We start from the raw sequence: 16,237 nt of genomic DNA, 5'->3' as shown, positions 1-16,237 counted from the left end.
GCTGTAAACAGGGGATACAGGATACTGAATGGCCATCAGCACAGTGGTAAGGGGACCATTGACATTTTATTTTGTGGTTCTTAGAGAAGGTTTGCTTTAGGTTGAGAGCGCTGGAGTAATGGAGAATGATCTGTAGATCTGGCATCATATATAGTATGGTAAATATATTTGAAGTCATTCAGGTCTAGATGTCCGTATTTCTAAGACGTGGCTTTATTGCTGCATCAGTCTTCCTGGGTACAGATCTATTTATGTGCCTCCGACCTGCTGCATGACCCACATACAACTTCAGATCTTAACCCTGTCTGGAAAGATTCCTAACATAATGAAATAGTTTGATTTACAGCATAGATTCACTTTCAACCGTCATGGTGCTGCCAGCAGAGGGACAGATCTAGTAGCTTATTATTAACCCTTTCCTTCCAAAGTTTACTGTACGGCACAGTATGGCATTAAGACCACAGAAAATCTGCAAAGAAGGCCCAGTACGATCATTGAACAAGCCCAGGATTTTTAACCCAGTGGCCTTTATAAATGTGAATGCAGCTTTAGATAGCAATGGGCTGTCATATAGACCACCTCTTTCACAGTACAGTATCCAATCAAGGGGAGCTCGCTGAAAAACCAAGCGCAATGGCCGTTATTTGTGCTACGCCGGCCTTAATAGGGCCTACGCTGCTGGAGGAGGCATGTCATGTATGACGAGAAACGGACCTCCTCATATATCACCAGCCTCCTCCGGCTCTCCCTGCACCAGAATGAAATCTACAGTCATTATTTATGCCAGTTTCTGGTGTATAAAATTATGAATTAGACGGGGCCAATGACCCTGCCCTTACAATGTCCTCACCATGCCCCTTTTCATACTTACGAGGGTGGCGTAAAATGCAGATTGCGACTAGAAATTGTCACTGACAGTTCTGTGAGAAGGTCTGACAGACGTCCTTCTCTACCTCTTGCATGACACCTTCTCCCAGGTGTCACCTATTTAGACTAATCCTCTTTCCTTTATATTCCCTCCCATACTGTCTCACTTTGCGGTTTATACTACTTCCTGGATGAAGTGTTCAGTGCTGGAGGCTTCTGCTGCTGCTTGTTCAGATAAGTCCTTTCATGTATTGTGTTTCCTTGCTGGCTTGATTCTAGGTGACCCTGATACCCTCCGTATGAAGTGCAGGGAGCCGGTGGTCGTGTCCCTTCACTATTATAAGGTTTTCAGGTGTCACACAGTCTTAGGTACGTGGGCATGCAATCGTCTACCATTGAGACCCTTGTATGTGCTTAGCAGTCAGGGAGAGCTCTCAGGGTTTTATAGGGGTCACCTATATGCTCCTTAGTTTGGGATCAAGCCAGTCGGACGTTTATTCATAACTTCCAGCTATCTGCAACATCATCCGTGACAGAAAGGTTGTATATCCTGTGGATTTGTGTCTTTTTTAAAAATTATTGCAGAAAGAGGTGTAAGGGGAATTTTCAGTCCCCCAGCTCAGCTGAATATAATGGTGCTTTCATTAAGCGACCTGTTGCTTCATTCTGGTGAAAAGTGCAGCGCTCTGGGCTGGAGGACAAGAGTGGTAGTAGAGGCTGGATGGTGGTAGTAGTCCTTACGGTGGCTTACGCTGGAGGGAAGGGAGGGTGCACCTTTCTTCCCTTGGGGCACACCCTGGTTTGGAGGAGTTCTCCTGCCTGGTGCTAGTCGGGGTGCCCTTTGTGTTGAGTGTTAGGGTGCAAGGCAGGGTTCCCTGATGGAGAGGCAATGCAGGTTCATGCAATAATGAGGCAGGCTTAGCAACATACAACCACTTGCAATAAAGTTCAAATACAGCAGACCCAGTCTTTGTCATGCTTAGACCAGCAGATCTGACATGGGTTGCAGTTCTGTCAGTTCTAGAGGCTGCAAATATGGTAGACAGACCAGATGGTCCCTGAGTCATTTTCTGAATAAACAACAATCTTCCCAACTCTACCAATGAGGGGGGTCTCTACTTTATGACAGCCCAAGTTCTGTTCCTTTCACAAGTTGCTATACCGTCAGTAGGGCTGGAGGGAGGGGGTTAGGTTGAGAATGTGGCAAGGGCGATTTGCCATTTTAATTTTTACCTCAAGCAGCACAAAGGCTAGGCACATCCCTGCCCCTTGCCACAAAGGGAAGGGGGGCCCCAAGCTGAACTCTTGCACCAGGGCCCATGAGCCTTTAGCTATACCTCTGTCTACCATCATAATAAATCCTCCTTTGCTTCCTCAGAGGCAGGTACTAAAAGACTAATTTCCCAAGGGGAGCTCTCTGGTGCTTCCTCTCTCCTCACTATCTCAGCTCCAACTGATTATATCAGTCAATCTAAGACGCTCCCTCTTGAGAGGGTGTAGCAACTATATCTTTCAGGGCCAATTAACCCTTTTTCAGCTTGTAGACAAGAACATGCAATACTATAATTCTTACACATTTTAACCCTTTTAGCAGTGACCCACTGTGTCACTGCAAAAGTACTTTTAAGATAAATGCAAATAAGCAGTCAAGTGCACCAACGGTAGGCCCAAGCCACTCTGTGCGGCCTTGCTTCTCCTGCTTCTTCTGCCAGCCTCTCCCTCTCCTTCTTGATTGTTAGGGCCAGACAAAAGGACTATGCAGGAAACTGGCCTTTCCAGCGGAAGCAGTGAAGCAAAACTTGCACCGTGGATAGACTTAAACCCCTTGTTTACTCATTCAATGCTATTCTGCTCTTTTGCACTTGAGGAAGTAATACTCCAGAGGGACTACTGCAAAGGGTTAATTGCTGCAATGTCATCTCATTAAGTTCAATGTTGTGTACTTACCCACACTGTATGGACAACTAGGGGTTAACACCATGGCTTACTGTGTCATATTTCCAGGGTGTTGGACCTGGGTCTGCCACTGCTAAAGCGTCCCCTTTACTTTGAGACGGATTGTCCACCCATATGTAAAGTTTCTGCCCCCCTCGGTTCGGGAACTACAGAAGGACTTAACAAGGAACGCACTGAATGCAAAACTTTAAAGAGAGAGGGAGAGAGACGCAGTACTACAACCACTAATATTGTTGCTGTCCATATGCTGCTGTTATATGCTTTGGAACTGCGTCTTGTTACTGCCAGATGTACTACTGCTCCCATTCTGCACTTTAGTAAAGAAAGACTTATTTATTGACCCCAGCTGGCCTGGTTACTCACTCCACAAATCGCCGATCATTTCACCTGTTCTCCTGCCCTGCACGCAGACAAACACCTAACATCACGGCACCCTGCTACCATTGGGCTGGAGCCCCAACTCCAGGGAGTGCCCTGATAGAAGAAAAGTTGTGCCTTTCTGTCACTGCTGAGCCCCAGGAAGAGCTGCCACCATGACCTGTGAGTACTACACCAACCGCCAGAGTCATAACTTCCCCTCCCCCCTCCTCCATACACTTCCCTCTGGGTAGCTGCAAGTATTAAAGGAGTTGTCCCACAAAAAATATTCTGCAGTTTTCAAGCCAGTATCTGGATCTGAATACTTTTGTAACTGCATGTAATTAAAAATGTAGAATAGCCACTGAGTTATTCAATAAAGTGTATCTCAGGTGGCCGCACATGCTCAGTTTCATCCTTCCACTGCCTCCTGAGCTGTGATAGGGAGAGCATGGACACACCCCCTGAGCTGTGATAGGGAGAGCATAGACACACCCCCTGAGCTGTGATAGGGAGAGCATGGACATGACCCCTGAGCTGTGATAGGGAGAGCTGAGACATGCCCCCTGAGCTGTGATAGGGAGAGCTGAGACACGCCCCCTGAGCTGTGATAAGGAGAGCATAGACACACCCCCTGAGCTGTGATAGGGAGAGCATGGACATGCCCCCTGAGCTGTGATAGGGAGAGCTGAGACATGCCCCTGAGCTGTGATAGGGAGAGCTGAGACACGCCCCCTGAGCTGCAGCAGAAAAGACACACCCCTTATGCTATCAGCTTGATATAAATCTAGCAGAGCAATGGATGAAGAGATCTCTAGATCCATGTGAGGTACAGGGCTGGTTCTAGCTTTGTTAGATAGAGACTGTCATGTTCTATACTTTTACATCAAACATAGGATAACCCCTTTAAGTATATCTTTAAATTTTAAAGATGAAATTTTATTCTATTTGCATTGTGTTGTCAGTTTTGTTTGGCACTTTTTATACAAAGGGGCCAAACTCCATCCAGGGGAATTAGGTCTCCATGGGGAGTCCCTCCAGAGTTTGTCTGTGCCTATAGACCCGTATTTTGCCACCTCACCTCTGCCTCTGTATATCTTGGAGAGCCCTGTATCTATTTGAGCAGTCTCAACACATTAGACCTTTAACAGTTGCGTAAGTTGACAGCCTAGTAAACAGAACTCATCAGTCTGGTACTGTGCACACGATTTGTGGGAAATCTCAAAATCTCTATGGCTAACGCTCAATGTATCTTTTAAAATTCAACAGAGGATGGCAGTTGCCTGTCACATGCAGGGTTATCAGTCCTAAGGAGATCAGCTCTTACAGATCTCACCTCCACCATGCTTGTTCCTGGGTCACTCTCTCAGATTCAACTTAGCACCCCTCTAGCTCGTATTCAGCCTGAGATGTACTTATAAATGGTTAATAGTGCCCCAACCTCCTCCAAGTCTCACAACAGGTCATAGCGCCTACCATATGCTCACTGTCCACAGACTCACCAGGCCATGACTTTCCTTGATTGAGATGGCTCCCTGGGGCCTTCAGCCTGCTATACCAGTTAGGCAGACTCCTCAGGTACTCCATGGTGTCTCAGCCACACACTCCCTCACTTTCTGACCTGCAGCTTTAACTATAGTCTATGATACTAGTGGCAGAAATTAACATTGCAAACATACATCTAATACACTTGTCTTGCACGAAAAGAATATTAACATTCCAACCTGAATTATTATGTCTATAAAACGACTAAGTCTAGGTTTCCACGTTCATGATTTGTGATGTTTTTGCAAGAGTGTATTAGCCCATTAGAGACCGCCAATACACCTTTTTATGGCAGTCACTAACAAGCTGCCTAGTCTAAGCTCTGCATGGGTCTGTCGTGCAGCTGAGAGCAGGGGCTCATGAGAGATGGGACCCTGCTCTAATGGCCTAGACCAGCAGAAGCGCCAACCCGTGCCGATTAACAGTCAATAGCAACTGTGGCATCTAAGTGGTTTAGAAGGAGTGGACTCCCTCTGCCTCCTATCAGCATTGCATGAATGAGATTGAGGGGTGCTGATGTCTTTGCATGGCAGCCTGCCTGCAATGTATGCCCGCTGAATAAGTAGTACAGTGTATTATAAAAGCAATCTAAAGATTGCCGGTTAAGTCTAAGGACTAGCAAATGGTTAAAAAAAAAGTTAAATACATTTTCATCAAATTAAAAAAGAAATCTCTAAGTAAAAAATACACTATTTCCATTGAATAAAAAAAAGCTTTACAATTGCATTACACAATTTTCATGTAATTTATTGGGTATGGTAAATGCTGTAAAAAAAAACAAAAAAAAACTTGCTGTTTTATGCATAATCGTCAGCAAAAAATGGAATAAAAAAAAACAACCAAAACGTGTTATGTACCCCAAAATGATACAGATGAAAACTACAAGTTGTCCTGCAAAAATCAAGCCGCCACACAGTTCCACATAAAGAAAAATAAAAAAGTTATGGGTCTTAGGACACCATGATGTAAAAACATTTTTTAAATGAACTTTTGTGCAAAAGTAGTAAAACTTAAAGGGGTTCTGCAGTTTGTTTAAACTGATGATCGGCAGGGGTCCGACACCCGGGACCCCCGCCGATCAGCTGTTTGAGAAGGCAGTGGATCTCCAGCAGCGTCGAGGCCTTCTCACTGTTTACCGCCGGCCCACTGACGTCACGACTAGTATCAGAAATATATTAGCTATTACTCTGCAGTGATAATTGTTATCGCCAGTAATGTAATGGGTACCACTAGAGAAGCAGTCTGCAAAATGTACTCTAAACATTGGGTATGGACAGGATACACGGACTGTAAAATGTAAACTTTATTGAGGTTTGTGTTTTTGACGCTGTGATCCAATGGCTGGTAAATGGCGCATCATGGCATCAATACAACAGCCTAATTGGGTGCAGAGGGTGATTACATGGACACGTGCTCATCTTCTCCCTCCTTTTCTGGGGAAAAAAAGATGTGACAGTCAGAGAGCAAATATGCTCTCTGCTTGATGGGGGGATTGATAACATGCACAAGTCCATGTTACCCTCTCTTTAGGGTCATGCGGGATTAAACACTGCCCCCCTCTCCTCCACGTTGGCTGAGATCACAGCTGGCTGAAGGGCAGGGGACTGCTTTAACTTGGAATATCCCAGACTGAGCCAGGTCTTGTTTTAAAGCTTTAAAAAAAATAAAGGGTTGCGTTGCTATCAGTGATAGTACCTGAGATACAGCAGTTGGAAATCGGGTCGGGACTGAGAGCTGCAGCTTTATGCAGCTGTCACTGTGACTTGTTGCTGATGGCTGTATCTCAGGGGGTGTTGCAGCTAGGGCCCACTGTGTAAGTCACAACTAGTCTCTTGCAATGTTGCCTGCTCTATAGTTAAACCGTGGAAGCATGGGGCCCCTCTGCAAGGGGAGGAAGGCAATTCATATGGGCCTTTTTTTTTCAATTTGGTCCTGGCCAGTACTGCCCTGATGGTGGCCCTGTTGATAGTTGAGGCCCAGCAACTAAGAGAAACCATCTCCTCTCACAGTTGAGGAGCAGTGAGTGATAGTTGTAGATGATAGAAAGCAAGAGCAAGAAAATATTGCAGATCACTGGGAAGGAGGAAAATACACAAGGGACAGAGAGGAGACCACCTATCAGGCTGTCATGGAATGGGGCCATTGGACTACCAGTTTTGCTTGGTGACCCCATGGTTACTCATACATTATAGGGGTTGTCTCATCAGACTTTCGGGCACCGCCGCAATCAGCTGGGTCTAGCTTCCAGCATGCCTGGCAAACAGCTAGGGACAGCTAGGCAAGTATAGTATAACATGGCATAGCTGCCAACAGTTCCTATTGTCTTGGGGATTGTCTCTGAAAATGTGGGACAATCTTGGAAAATTCAGCTCTGTTGGCAACTGTTATACTGCACGTGTCTGTGTGCTGGAAGCTAGACCTGTGGGAGTTAGCCGATCATTGTGGTGCCCGCTATTCAGGTTGTCCCGGGCTGAAAATTAATAGGGCTTATGTAAGCCCCACCTAGAATTGTGTGTTACCCCACCTAGAATTGTGTGTTACCCCACCTAGAATTGGGTATACCTGGACAGGTTTTGGTATTGTCTAAGGTCAGTCTTAAATGCCCTGAATTTACCAAAAGAAACGTTGGTATGACATGGTGGCCATTCAGAAGAATGGTTGTCCATGTAATACAAGGATGGCTTGAGTCCACCAGAACAGGAGCCTGTCTCGAGCACAGTCTCGCCCTCTATGACGTCCTGTTTTCATAAGCCGGTCCCTTCAAGATAACAATATTCCAGGATTAACCAAATAAAATGAAAAAAAAAACAAAAAAAACGTGTCCAGTGAGCTCTATATGCCTCTGGTATGTCCCCCTTCTACCCGCCCATGTCCCTCACACCACTGCCATCCTATAGAGGTTACCGCGTCTTCTCATAGCCACCGCTTTAGGAAAGTCCTTCTCCCTGCACTATTAATATCCTATCCTGAAATCTATAAATTATGGATTTATGGTAATATTTTTGGGAGGGGTGGAGGTGTCAAGCAGCACTGGGTCTATCCCCATTCAGAAGGTTTCCATGGCAACTAGCCATGCCTCATTCACACAGTTTCCACGACTACCTTTCGTCTTGTTACCTAGGTGACAAACCACCGTTCATTGATACCATCTTGCTGGGAACAGAATGCTCTCTCCCATCCTCCAATCTCCTCAGCAAATGCGGAGGACAGAGGCGGGTGGGGGGACGGGGGAGACATGCAGGTTTTATGAATGACTTAGGATGTCAGACAGATACCCCAAAGAGGTGTCTGCGGCTTCCTCACGCTGGTCTTATTTAAAGGGGGAGAAGCATGTTTCTGGGCAATGCAGTCAGGAGGATGAGCCGTCCATAGCAGGCTGAGAACAGGCTCCGAATGCACTAGATATGGATATATATAAGATCGTGTCTTCGTAAATAGGTCATTTACAAAAGTACAAAGGCTGATAGAAGATATAGGTCGTCTTGGTCAATAATCATACAGAGAATTGGGTTGAACTACTAAATATGCGCACGCCGGTATTTTCACTACATGCGGAAATCCGTGTGAAATCCATGTCCCATTATTTGCAAGGTTAACCCGCTTTGCTATTCCCGCACAGATTGAAATTTCACTCCTTGACATGGTTTCCATGTGCAAACAGTGGCGGGTTAGCCACACGTGGATTAGACCCATGGAATGGGGCCAATCCGCGTGTAGACTTGTAATGGTTCATACAAGAGTCAGATTTGGATTTCTGCTGTGGTTTCTGTTCCTGTCCTCAGGATAGGCATTAAACCTGTGATCGCCGGGGGTCCAGCACCTTGTAACCCCACCGATCAGCTGCTTTACAGGAGGTCCATTACCGGAAGTCGGCATTGGAACTACCCAGCTCTGACCATTGTGTAATGTATGGAACTGGTTACTGCAGCACTGCTCCCATTCACTTCAATGGGAGTAGTGCTGCAGTCTCTAGCTCCGTCCAAACAAGCCATATTAATGGGATGTATTTTAGTCTTTAATTCCTTCATGACATCCGCCATACATGTACAGCAAAAGTCGGGATATTAAACATGGCGCCATAGCTGCCAGATGCCTAACGTTTGACACAGCCGACACTCGGAGGCAGATTCCTGCGACCACAGCATCTGAGAGATCAAATTCTGGGAGTGCTGTGCTCCCAGTACCCGAAGAGCTCCTGCGCTGCAATATCGCAAGAGTGTCAGGGTCCCTCAGGTGACTGATGCCAGGAAATCAAAGAGATTGGCTGAGCGTGGAGGAATCTAACAGCCTCCATGATTTCTCTTGATTCAGTGTTGATAGGGTTAATGACCACTTCCCTTTTCTCAGCTGTTGCTCAGTGGTAATCACTTCTACCCTTTATAGTCTTACCCCACCCTTCTGACTATGCGGTTGATAGCTTCATTTGGGTTATGCTGAGCTGGTGTGAGATCACCTCTGGTGTTCCTGTTCTTCCATCTCTACAGAAGTTAAGTGTCGCGTTTGTTTGTGTTTCTTAGATTCCCTGTTGTTGTATCTGGGCCTGAGACAGAGACTTCCATTTGTCCATCTGGGGAGGAATGGGTTGTCTCTGGTCCTATACTTATTCCAGGGCCTTATAGGGAAATCAGGGACTAGGTATCCTGCTTATGAATATTCCTACCTTCAAGGTCTATTCATATTGATAGGTAGTCAGGGCCTGGATTAGGGTTGTCTAGGAGGTGACCTGTTTCTTCCCTAGTTTCTAGGCCCAGTTACTGTTCCCCTTCCCTCCTGTGTTCAGTGTGGAATCCCCCCCCCCCCCCCCCCCCACTGATCGTGACAAAGAGCACTTTAATTGCTATGGCAGCCTTAAGCCTTCTGAAGTCTCTGAGACCCGCCAGAGCAAAGTTCCTATCTGACCGGAAGGTGGTGATTCTCCTATAGACCACAATGGTAAATCATTGCAGGCAATGGGAAAATAAATTAGACGATTGCATGTTAAAGTCCCCTAGGTATTAAAAATAAATATACATTAAATACAAGTACAAAAGTTTTTCAAAATATGATTTAAAATAAATAATAAACATAATAAAGATCATAGACATCACCACGTCCCAAACTATTAAACTATAAAAGTATATATTCTGTACGGTGAAGTAAAGTAATAGAATAAAAATTATTTTACCTACTCCAAAATTGTATTCATGAAAAATACACATCACCCTGCAAAAAATTAGCCCTCAAATAGCCCTATAGATGTAAATACAAAAAAGGTTATGGGGATCAAAATATGCTGATGGTAAAAAAGATATATTTTTTAAAGTATATATATATATATATATATATATATATAGCACAGTCAGAATTGTGTTTTTTTCTAATACAGAGGTCCAAATCCCCTACTTAACATAGACCTAAAAGCTAAAAAAAGTTTCTCTGCCTACAACCACCACTAGGTGGAGCTCTTTGTATATAGTCTTATTATTGAGGTCAATGTGTAAACAGTATGCAGCAGGCTATTAAGCTCCCTCTAGTGATGGCTGCTGAAATAATACTCTGTTTATGCAGGAGATTATACCTGTGGACATATAGTTGTGAATCTGCCGCCCCGATTGATGGTGCTGTTGGATCTGTGTTGTGTAGTTCCTGTATCTTAATGCATCTGCCTGAATCTCTTTATGTTCCTACTTTCAGCGACGGGCAGCTTTAGAATGTTATAGTTTAACAAATGACTTGAAGGCGGAAGGGATTTTATTGAATTTGACATGCAGCCTACAACCTTTACCCCATTTTCCTCTCGACAAGACTTATATAGAATCATCACCCCCTCCCCCAACCTGAGTTAATAGACGCAGATGAAAAGCGGTGGCATGCTTGATAAAACTGTATTGAGTTCATCATCAGCCGATACAATAAGAAAAGTCAAATCCGGCAGCTGTATGGAAAGATATAGGATGTATTCCCAGGTGCACTGACTTCCCAGAATGCCACTGCCGGGACAAGACAATGAGGACAGTTATTTAAAGCCTGAACTAGTTACAGTGCGGCAGAAGTGTACCGCCATCCACTAACGGAAGGAGAGCGCTGGCTGTGCTCCAGCACGGACAGGTGTGAACACGGACCTACAGTCATCGGGGCTCCCCTAGAATCAGGGGATAATCTCTGTATGCCATTAGCTGTCATTTTCCAGATTTGGGCATCATTATTAATAATAAACTAGAATAACAATGGTGATCAGAGGCCAGATATGGGGAATAGAGGTCTGTGTGTCCTGATGTCTGTGTATTAGGAGGAGGAGAGGTCTGTGTGTCCTGATGTCTGTGTATTAGGAGGAGGGGAGGTCTGTGTGTCCTGATGTCTGTGTATTAGGAGGAGGAGAGATCTGTGTGTCCTGATGTCTGTGTATTAGGAGGAGGAGAGGTCTGTGTGTCCTGATGTCTGTGTATTAGGAGGAGGAGAGGTCTGTGTATCCTGATGTCTGTGTATTAGGAGGAGGAGAGGTCTGTGTGTCCTGATGTCTGTGTATTAGGAGGAGGAGAGGTCTGTGTGTCCTGATGTCTGTGTATTAGGAGGAGGAGAGGTCTGTGTGTCCTGCTGTCTGTGTATTAGGAGGAGGAGAGGTCTGTGTGTCCTGATGTCTGTGTATTAGGAGGAGGAGAGGTCTGTGTGTCCTGATGTCTGTGTATTAGGAGGAGGAGAGGTCTGTGTGTCCTGATGTCTGTGTATTAGGAGGAGGGGAGGTCTGTGTGTCCTGATGTCTGTGTATTAGGAGGAGGAGAGGTCTGTGTGTCCTGATGTCTGTGTATTAGGAGGAGGAGAGGTCTGTGTATCCTGATGTCTGTGTATTAGGAGGAGGAGAGGTCTGTGTGTCCTGATGTCTGTGTATTAGGAGGAGGAGAGGTCTGTGTGTCCTGATGTCTGTGTATTAGGAGGAGGAGAGGTCTGTGTGTCCTGCTGTCTGTGTATTAGGAGGAGGAGAGGTCTGTGTGTCCTGATGTCTGTGTATTAGGAGGAGGAGAGGTCTGTGTGTCCTGATGTCTGTGTATTAGGAGGAGGAGAGGTCTGTGTGTCCTGATGTCTGTGTATTAGGAGGAGGAGAGGTCTGTGTGTCCTGATGTCTGTGTATTAGGAGGAGAGGTCTGTGTGTCCTGATGTCTGTGTATTAGGAGGAGGAGAGGTCTGTGTGTCCTGATGTCTGTGTATTAGGAGGAGGAGAGGTCTGTGTGTCCTGATGTCTGTGTATTAGGAGGAGGAGAGGTCTGTGTGTCCTGATGTCTGTGTATTAGGAGGAGGAGAGGTCTGTGTGTCCTGATGTCTGTGTATTAGGAGGAGGAGAGGTCTGTGTGTCCTGATGTCCGTGTATTAGGAGGAGGAGAGGTCTGTGTGTCCTGATGTCTGTGTATTAGGAGGAGGAGAGGTCTGTGTGTCCTGATGTCTGTGTATTAGGAGGAGGAGAGGTCTGTGTGTCCGGATGTCTGTGTATTAGGAGGAGGAGAGGTCTGTGTGTCCTGATGTCTGTGTATTAGGAGGAGGAGAGGTCTGTGTGTCCTGATGTCTGTGTATTAGGATGAGGAGAGGTCTGTGTGTCCTGGTGTCTGTGTATTAGGAGGAGGAGAGGTCTGTGTGTCCTGATGTCTGTGTATTAGGATGAGGAGAGGTCTGTGTGTCCTGGTGTCTGTGTATTAGGAGGAGGAGAGGTCTGTGTGTCCTGATGTCTGTGTATTAGGAGGAGGAGAGGTCTGTGTGTCCTGATGTCTGTGTATTAGGAGGAGGAGAGGTCTGTGTGTCCTGATGTCTGTGTATTAGGAGGAGGAGAGGTCTGTGTGTACTGATGTCTGTGTATTAGGAGGAGGAGAGGTCTGTGTGTCCTGATGTCTGTGTATTAGGAGGAGGAGAGGTCTGTGTGTCCTGATGTCTGTGTATTAGGAGGAGGAGAGGTCTGTGTGTCCTGATGTCTGTGTATTAGGAGGAGAGAAGACGTATTGGTTAAACAGTCATGACACTGTTACAACATGGTAAGCATGAAGACTGTATGTTGTCTGGACAGGACACTTACCCGGTGAGAACAACCACAAAGTCCATGATGTTCCAGCCATTGCGTAGATAGGATCCTTTATGAAATGCAAACCCCAAGGCAATGATCTTAATTCCCGTTTCAAAGCAGAATATTCCAATGAAGTAAGGTTCTGTGTCATCCTGGGAAGAGAATAGCAATGTATGCTGATGACTGCATGTATGATGATCATTTCTGGGTAACAAGTGTGAAAATCTCAACATTCAATCTTCATTTTATCGGTATGTAATGATAAAGGTCAGGAAAGTGACTTTACAGTAACAGATAAAAATTACCATGTATCGCAATCTTAAGATTTTCCTTGTTTTTAGGTCATAAATTTTATGCAGAATAATGTCTGAGCTCCAAATCACCTGCAGAGCCCTAAATGTAAAATGTAATCTTCTCACTAACTGCAGCCACCACTAGAGGGAGCTTGCTGCATACTGTCTCACCACATACCGCAATAACAGCATGCAGCTATCTCCTAAGCACCCTCTTGTGGCCGCTGCAGGTAACTAGCAAGTTATAGCATTCTTTACCTCTGCATATGTTTTAGCAGAGGACTTGGTGCCCCTGCAGCCTTCCCTTTGTCCCTCCATTGGTGTCTGGTCCATTCTGAATGGGGAGAGGGGAGTAAGCTGCTGATCGACTCCTCTGTTAGTGGTTTATATCTCCCTAAAGCCTCATTCACACGTCCCTGTTCCACGGACTTGTGCTGTACGTGTATCTCCACAGACAGCACAAGTCCCCGTTCATTTTAGGGTCCATTCACACGTCCGTAGAATGGGTCCGCATCTGTGCCGCAAATTGCAGAACGGGTGCGGACCCATTCATTCTCTATGGGGCAGGAATGGATGCGGACAGCACACAGTGTGCTGTCCGCATCTGCATTTCCGGAGCGCGGCCCCGATCTTCCGGTCCGCGGCTCTTGAAAAAAATAGAACATGTTCTATTCTTGTCCGCAATTGCGGACATAAATAGGCAGTTCTATGGGGGTACCGGTCGGGTGTATTGCGGATCCGCAATACACTACGGACATGTGAATTGACCCTTAATGTGTGTATTCATACATCGTTTCATTACCACGGTCCGTGTATTTAGCACGGACGCATGCTCTATTTTGTCCGTGTTCACGGATCCAATCCGTGTTTCACTAATCATTAGGAAGAGATGTTTTGAAAATTATCTTTCAGTTGTGCAGTGTCAGTGAAGCATGGATGATACACGGACTGCAAAAAACGGACACACGGACCCATCACGGAAATCTTCACTGAGCACCTTTTTATAGATTTAAGTACGGACACGGACGCGTGAATGAGGCTTAAAGGGAACCTGTCACCAGTTTTATGGTGTCCTAACTAAGGGCAACATAAATAAGTGACTTATTCTCTTAGCAAAATGCTGGGTCGCTTTCTTTAATTGACCCAGTCAATCTGCCAACGTCTTGTATTGAAAAGCTCCAGCTGATAATGATGAGTCCTGAATATTCATGAGCTCCTGACTCTCCCCGCCCACCTGCTGCTGATTGACAGTTATTTTTCATATAAATCAGCAGCAGGTGGGCAGGGGAGTGGCTATAGCTCTGAATTAAAAAAACGCTGGACTCACTGACATCACGCTGGACTCAAATCAGCTCATTAGCATGCGGCATGCGGCATCTTTGTGTGTATATTATGAGGTAACCATCTGTCACACCAGTAAGTGAATACATCTAAGGCACTTTTTAGTAGTTAATGATTGTATATAATTAGTTAGATTATAATCAAATATCCACATGACAGGTTCCCTACAAAAGGACTAGGCATGTTGAAATCTAACAGTCCCATCCTTTTCTCAGGTGGCCCCATATACATTAGACCAAGCATACTCAACCTGCGGCCCTCCAGCTGTTGTAAAACCGGGGGCGTAGCTATAGGGGGTGCAGAGGTAGCAGTCGCTACCGGGCCCAGGAGCCTGAGGGGGCCCAAAGACCCTTGTGGTGCATAAGAAGACACCAGTATTATAGAAAGTGCATGCTGGTCAAGTTACACCTATGGCTCAAAGGGGTGCCGTTTGAATTTTTGCCTCGGGCAGCACGAAGGCCTTGTGCTTCCTGCCCCTGGCCACAAAGCACTGAGGGAAGGGGGCCCCAAGCTGAACTCTTGCACCAGGGCCCATGAGCCATTAGCTACGCCCCTGTGTAAAACTACACCTCCCACGATGTCCTGCTGTAGGCTTATAGCTGTATGCTGTTCGGGCATGCTGGGAGTTGTAGTTTTGCAACAGCTGGAGGGCCGCAGGTTGAGCATGGTCCTGCCAAAATGAGTGGGTTCTTTCGACATGAATGCATTGTGTATGAGCAGCCTCACACAGCACCGCGAGCGCCTCTCTAACATATACAGCGGCAGCACTTTTCCACTTGACACATAATGCATACAAAGACACAATTGCAGCAAATTTCAGATTGACACAATACAACAAAAGAATATCCCATCTGCTGCAACAGTTTATGCCGGCTCCCTCTATATGAATACACACTGTCCAGCAGGTGCCTTTCCCCATGTTTCGCCCCCAGGCTTATAGGTAGAGGCCCTATTACAGCATCTGATGCACAGGCAGTTATTGGGCATGGAGCGATCATTTACATGCAGCTCTCATCGCCTCCGTATGGGGATGAATGAACGCTACTACAGTCGGCGTCCCCGTGCAGATTAATTGCTTGTGGGCAGCACATCCCTGTTTATTGCGGCGCAATGTGTTGCCAACGAATGAGGATTTTATGTGCCGCATAAAAGATGAAGATCACCCAACCGTTTGCCTGTTCGTCAAGTAATGGTCAGCACAGGGCAATGCTTGTGGAATGGCTTCTTCTCGGGCCTTAATTCCAGCCTTGTCCACCTTATAAAAAGTGCTGCCGGCTGTACTTTCCCTTTAAATCATCTGCAATTATACTTTCCTTTTAAATCTGGTAATAACGACTTTGGCAAATGAATTTTTCATCCACATCCTCCCTCCAATACAAGGTAAAAAAGAAGTGCACGTCTTACCAGGCGCTCGGACATCGGAGTCTTGTCTCCCTCTGGCAGATGCTGCTCCATCGCCAAAACAATGCAGTTCGCTATAATAGTAGCTAAAATCATGTATTCAAAAGGAGTAAAGCTTCAGGTTAAGGAAAAAATACTCTGGTTATACAACATGTTCTCTATACCCAAGAGCTTACATCCATTATTAACAAATGACTTGAAGAATATAGTTCAAAGTATGAATATAATATATATATAATTATACACAGGAGATGCCCAGGTTATACCAGCATGCTACATATCACTATATACAGGAAGATGTATAACTTATACCAGCTGTACATATATAATTATATACAGGAGATACCCAGGTTATACCAGCATGCTACATATCACTATATACAGGAAGATGTATAACTTATACCAGCTGTACATATATAATTATATACAGGAGATACCCAGGTTATACCAGCAT

At 45.5% G+C, this 16,237-nt stretch overlaps 1 protein-coding gene across 1 annotated transcript in view; it reads right to left on the bottom strand.

Moving 5' to 3' along the window:
• CACNA1A (calcium voltage-gated channel subunit alpha1 A) overlaps window positions 1-15,879 on the bottom strand; it is a 204,225-nt gene extending 188,346 nt beyond the window's left edge. The window contains exons 1-2 of the mRNA XM_044282909.1: window positions 15,787-15,879; window positions 12,761-12,900 (exon numbers count right to left, since the gene is read on the bottom strand). Coding sequence (XP_044138844.1) covers window positions 12,761-12,900; window positions 15,787-15,879 — 233 coding nt within the window. The remainder of the gene's footprint in view (window positions 1-12,760; window positions 12,901-15,786) is intronic.
• Between the last annotated feature and the right edge of the window lie 358 nt (window positions 15,880-16,237).

Source organism: Bufo gargarizans, chromosome 2, assembly GCF_014858855.1.
Source record: "Bufo gargarizans isolate SCDJY-AF-19 chromosome 2, ASM1485885v1, whole genome shotgun sequence".
NCBI lineage: Eukaryota > Metazoa > Chordata > Amphibia > Anura > Bufonidae > Bufo > Bufo gargarizans.
The sequence above is the reverse complement of the archived record's forward strand: the minus strand, read 5'-3'. Positions and strand labels throughout refer to the sequence as shown.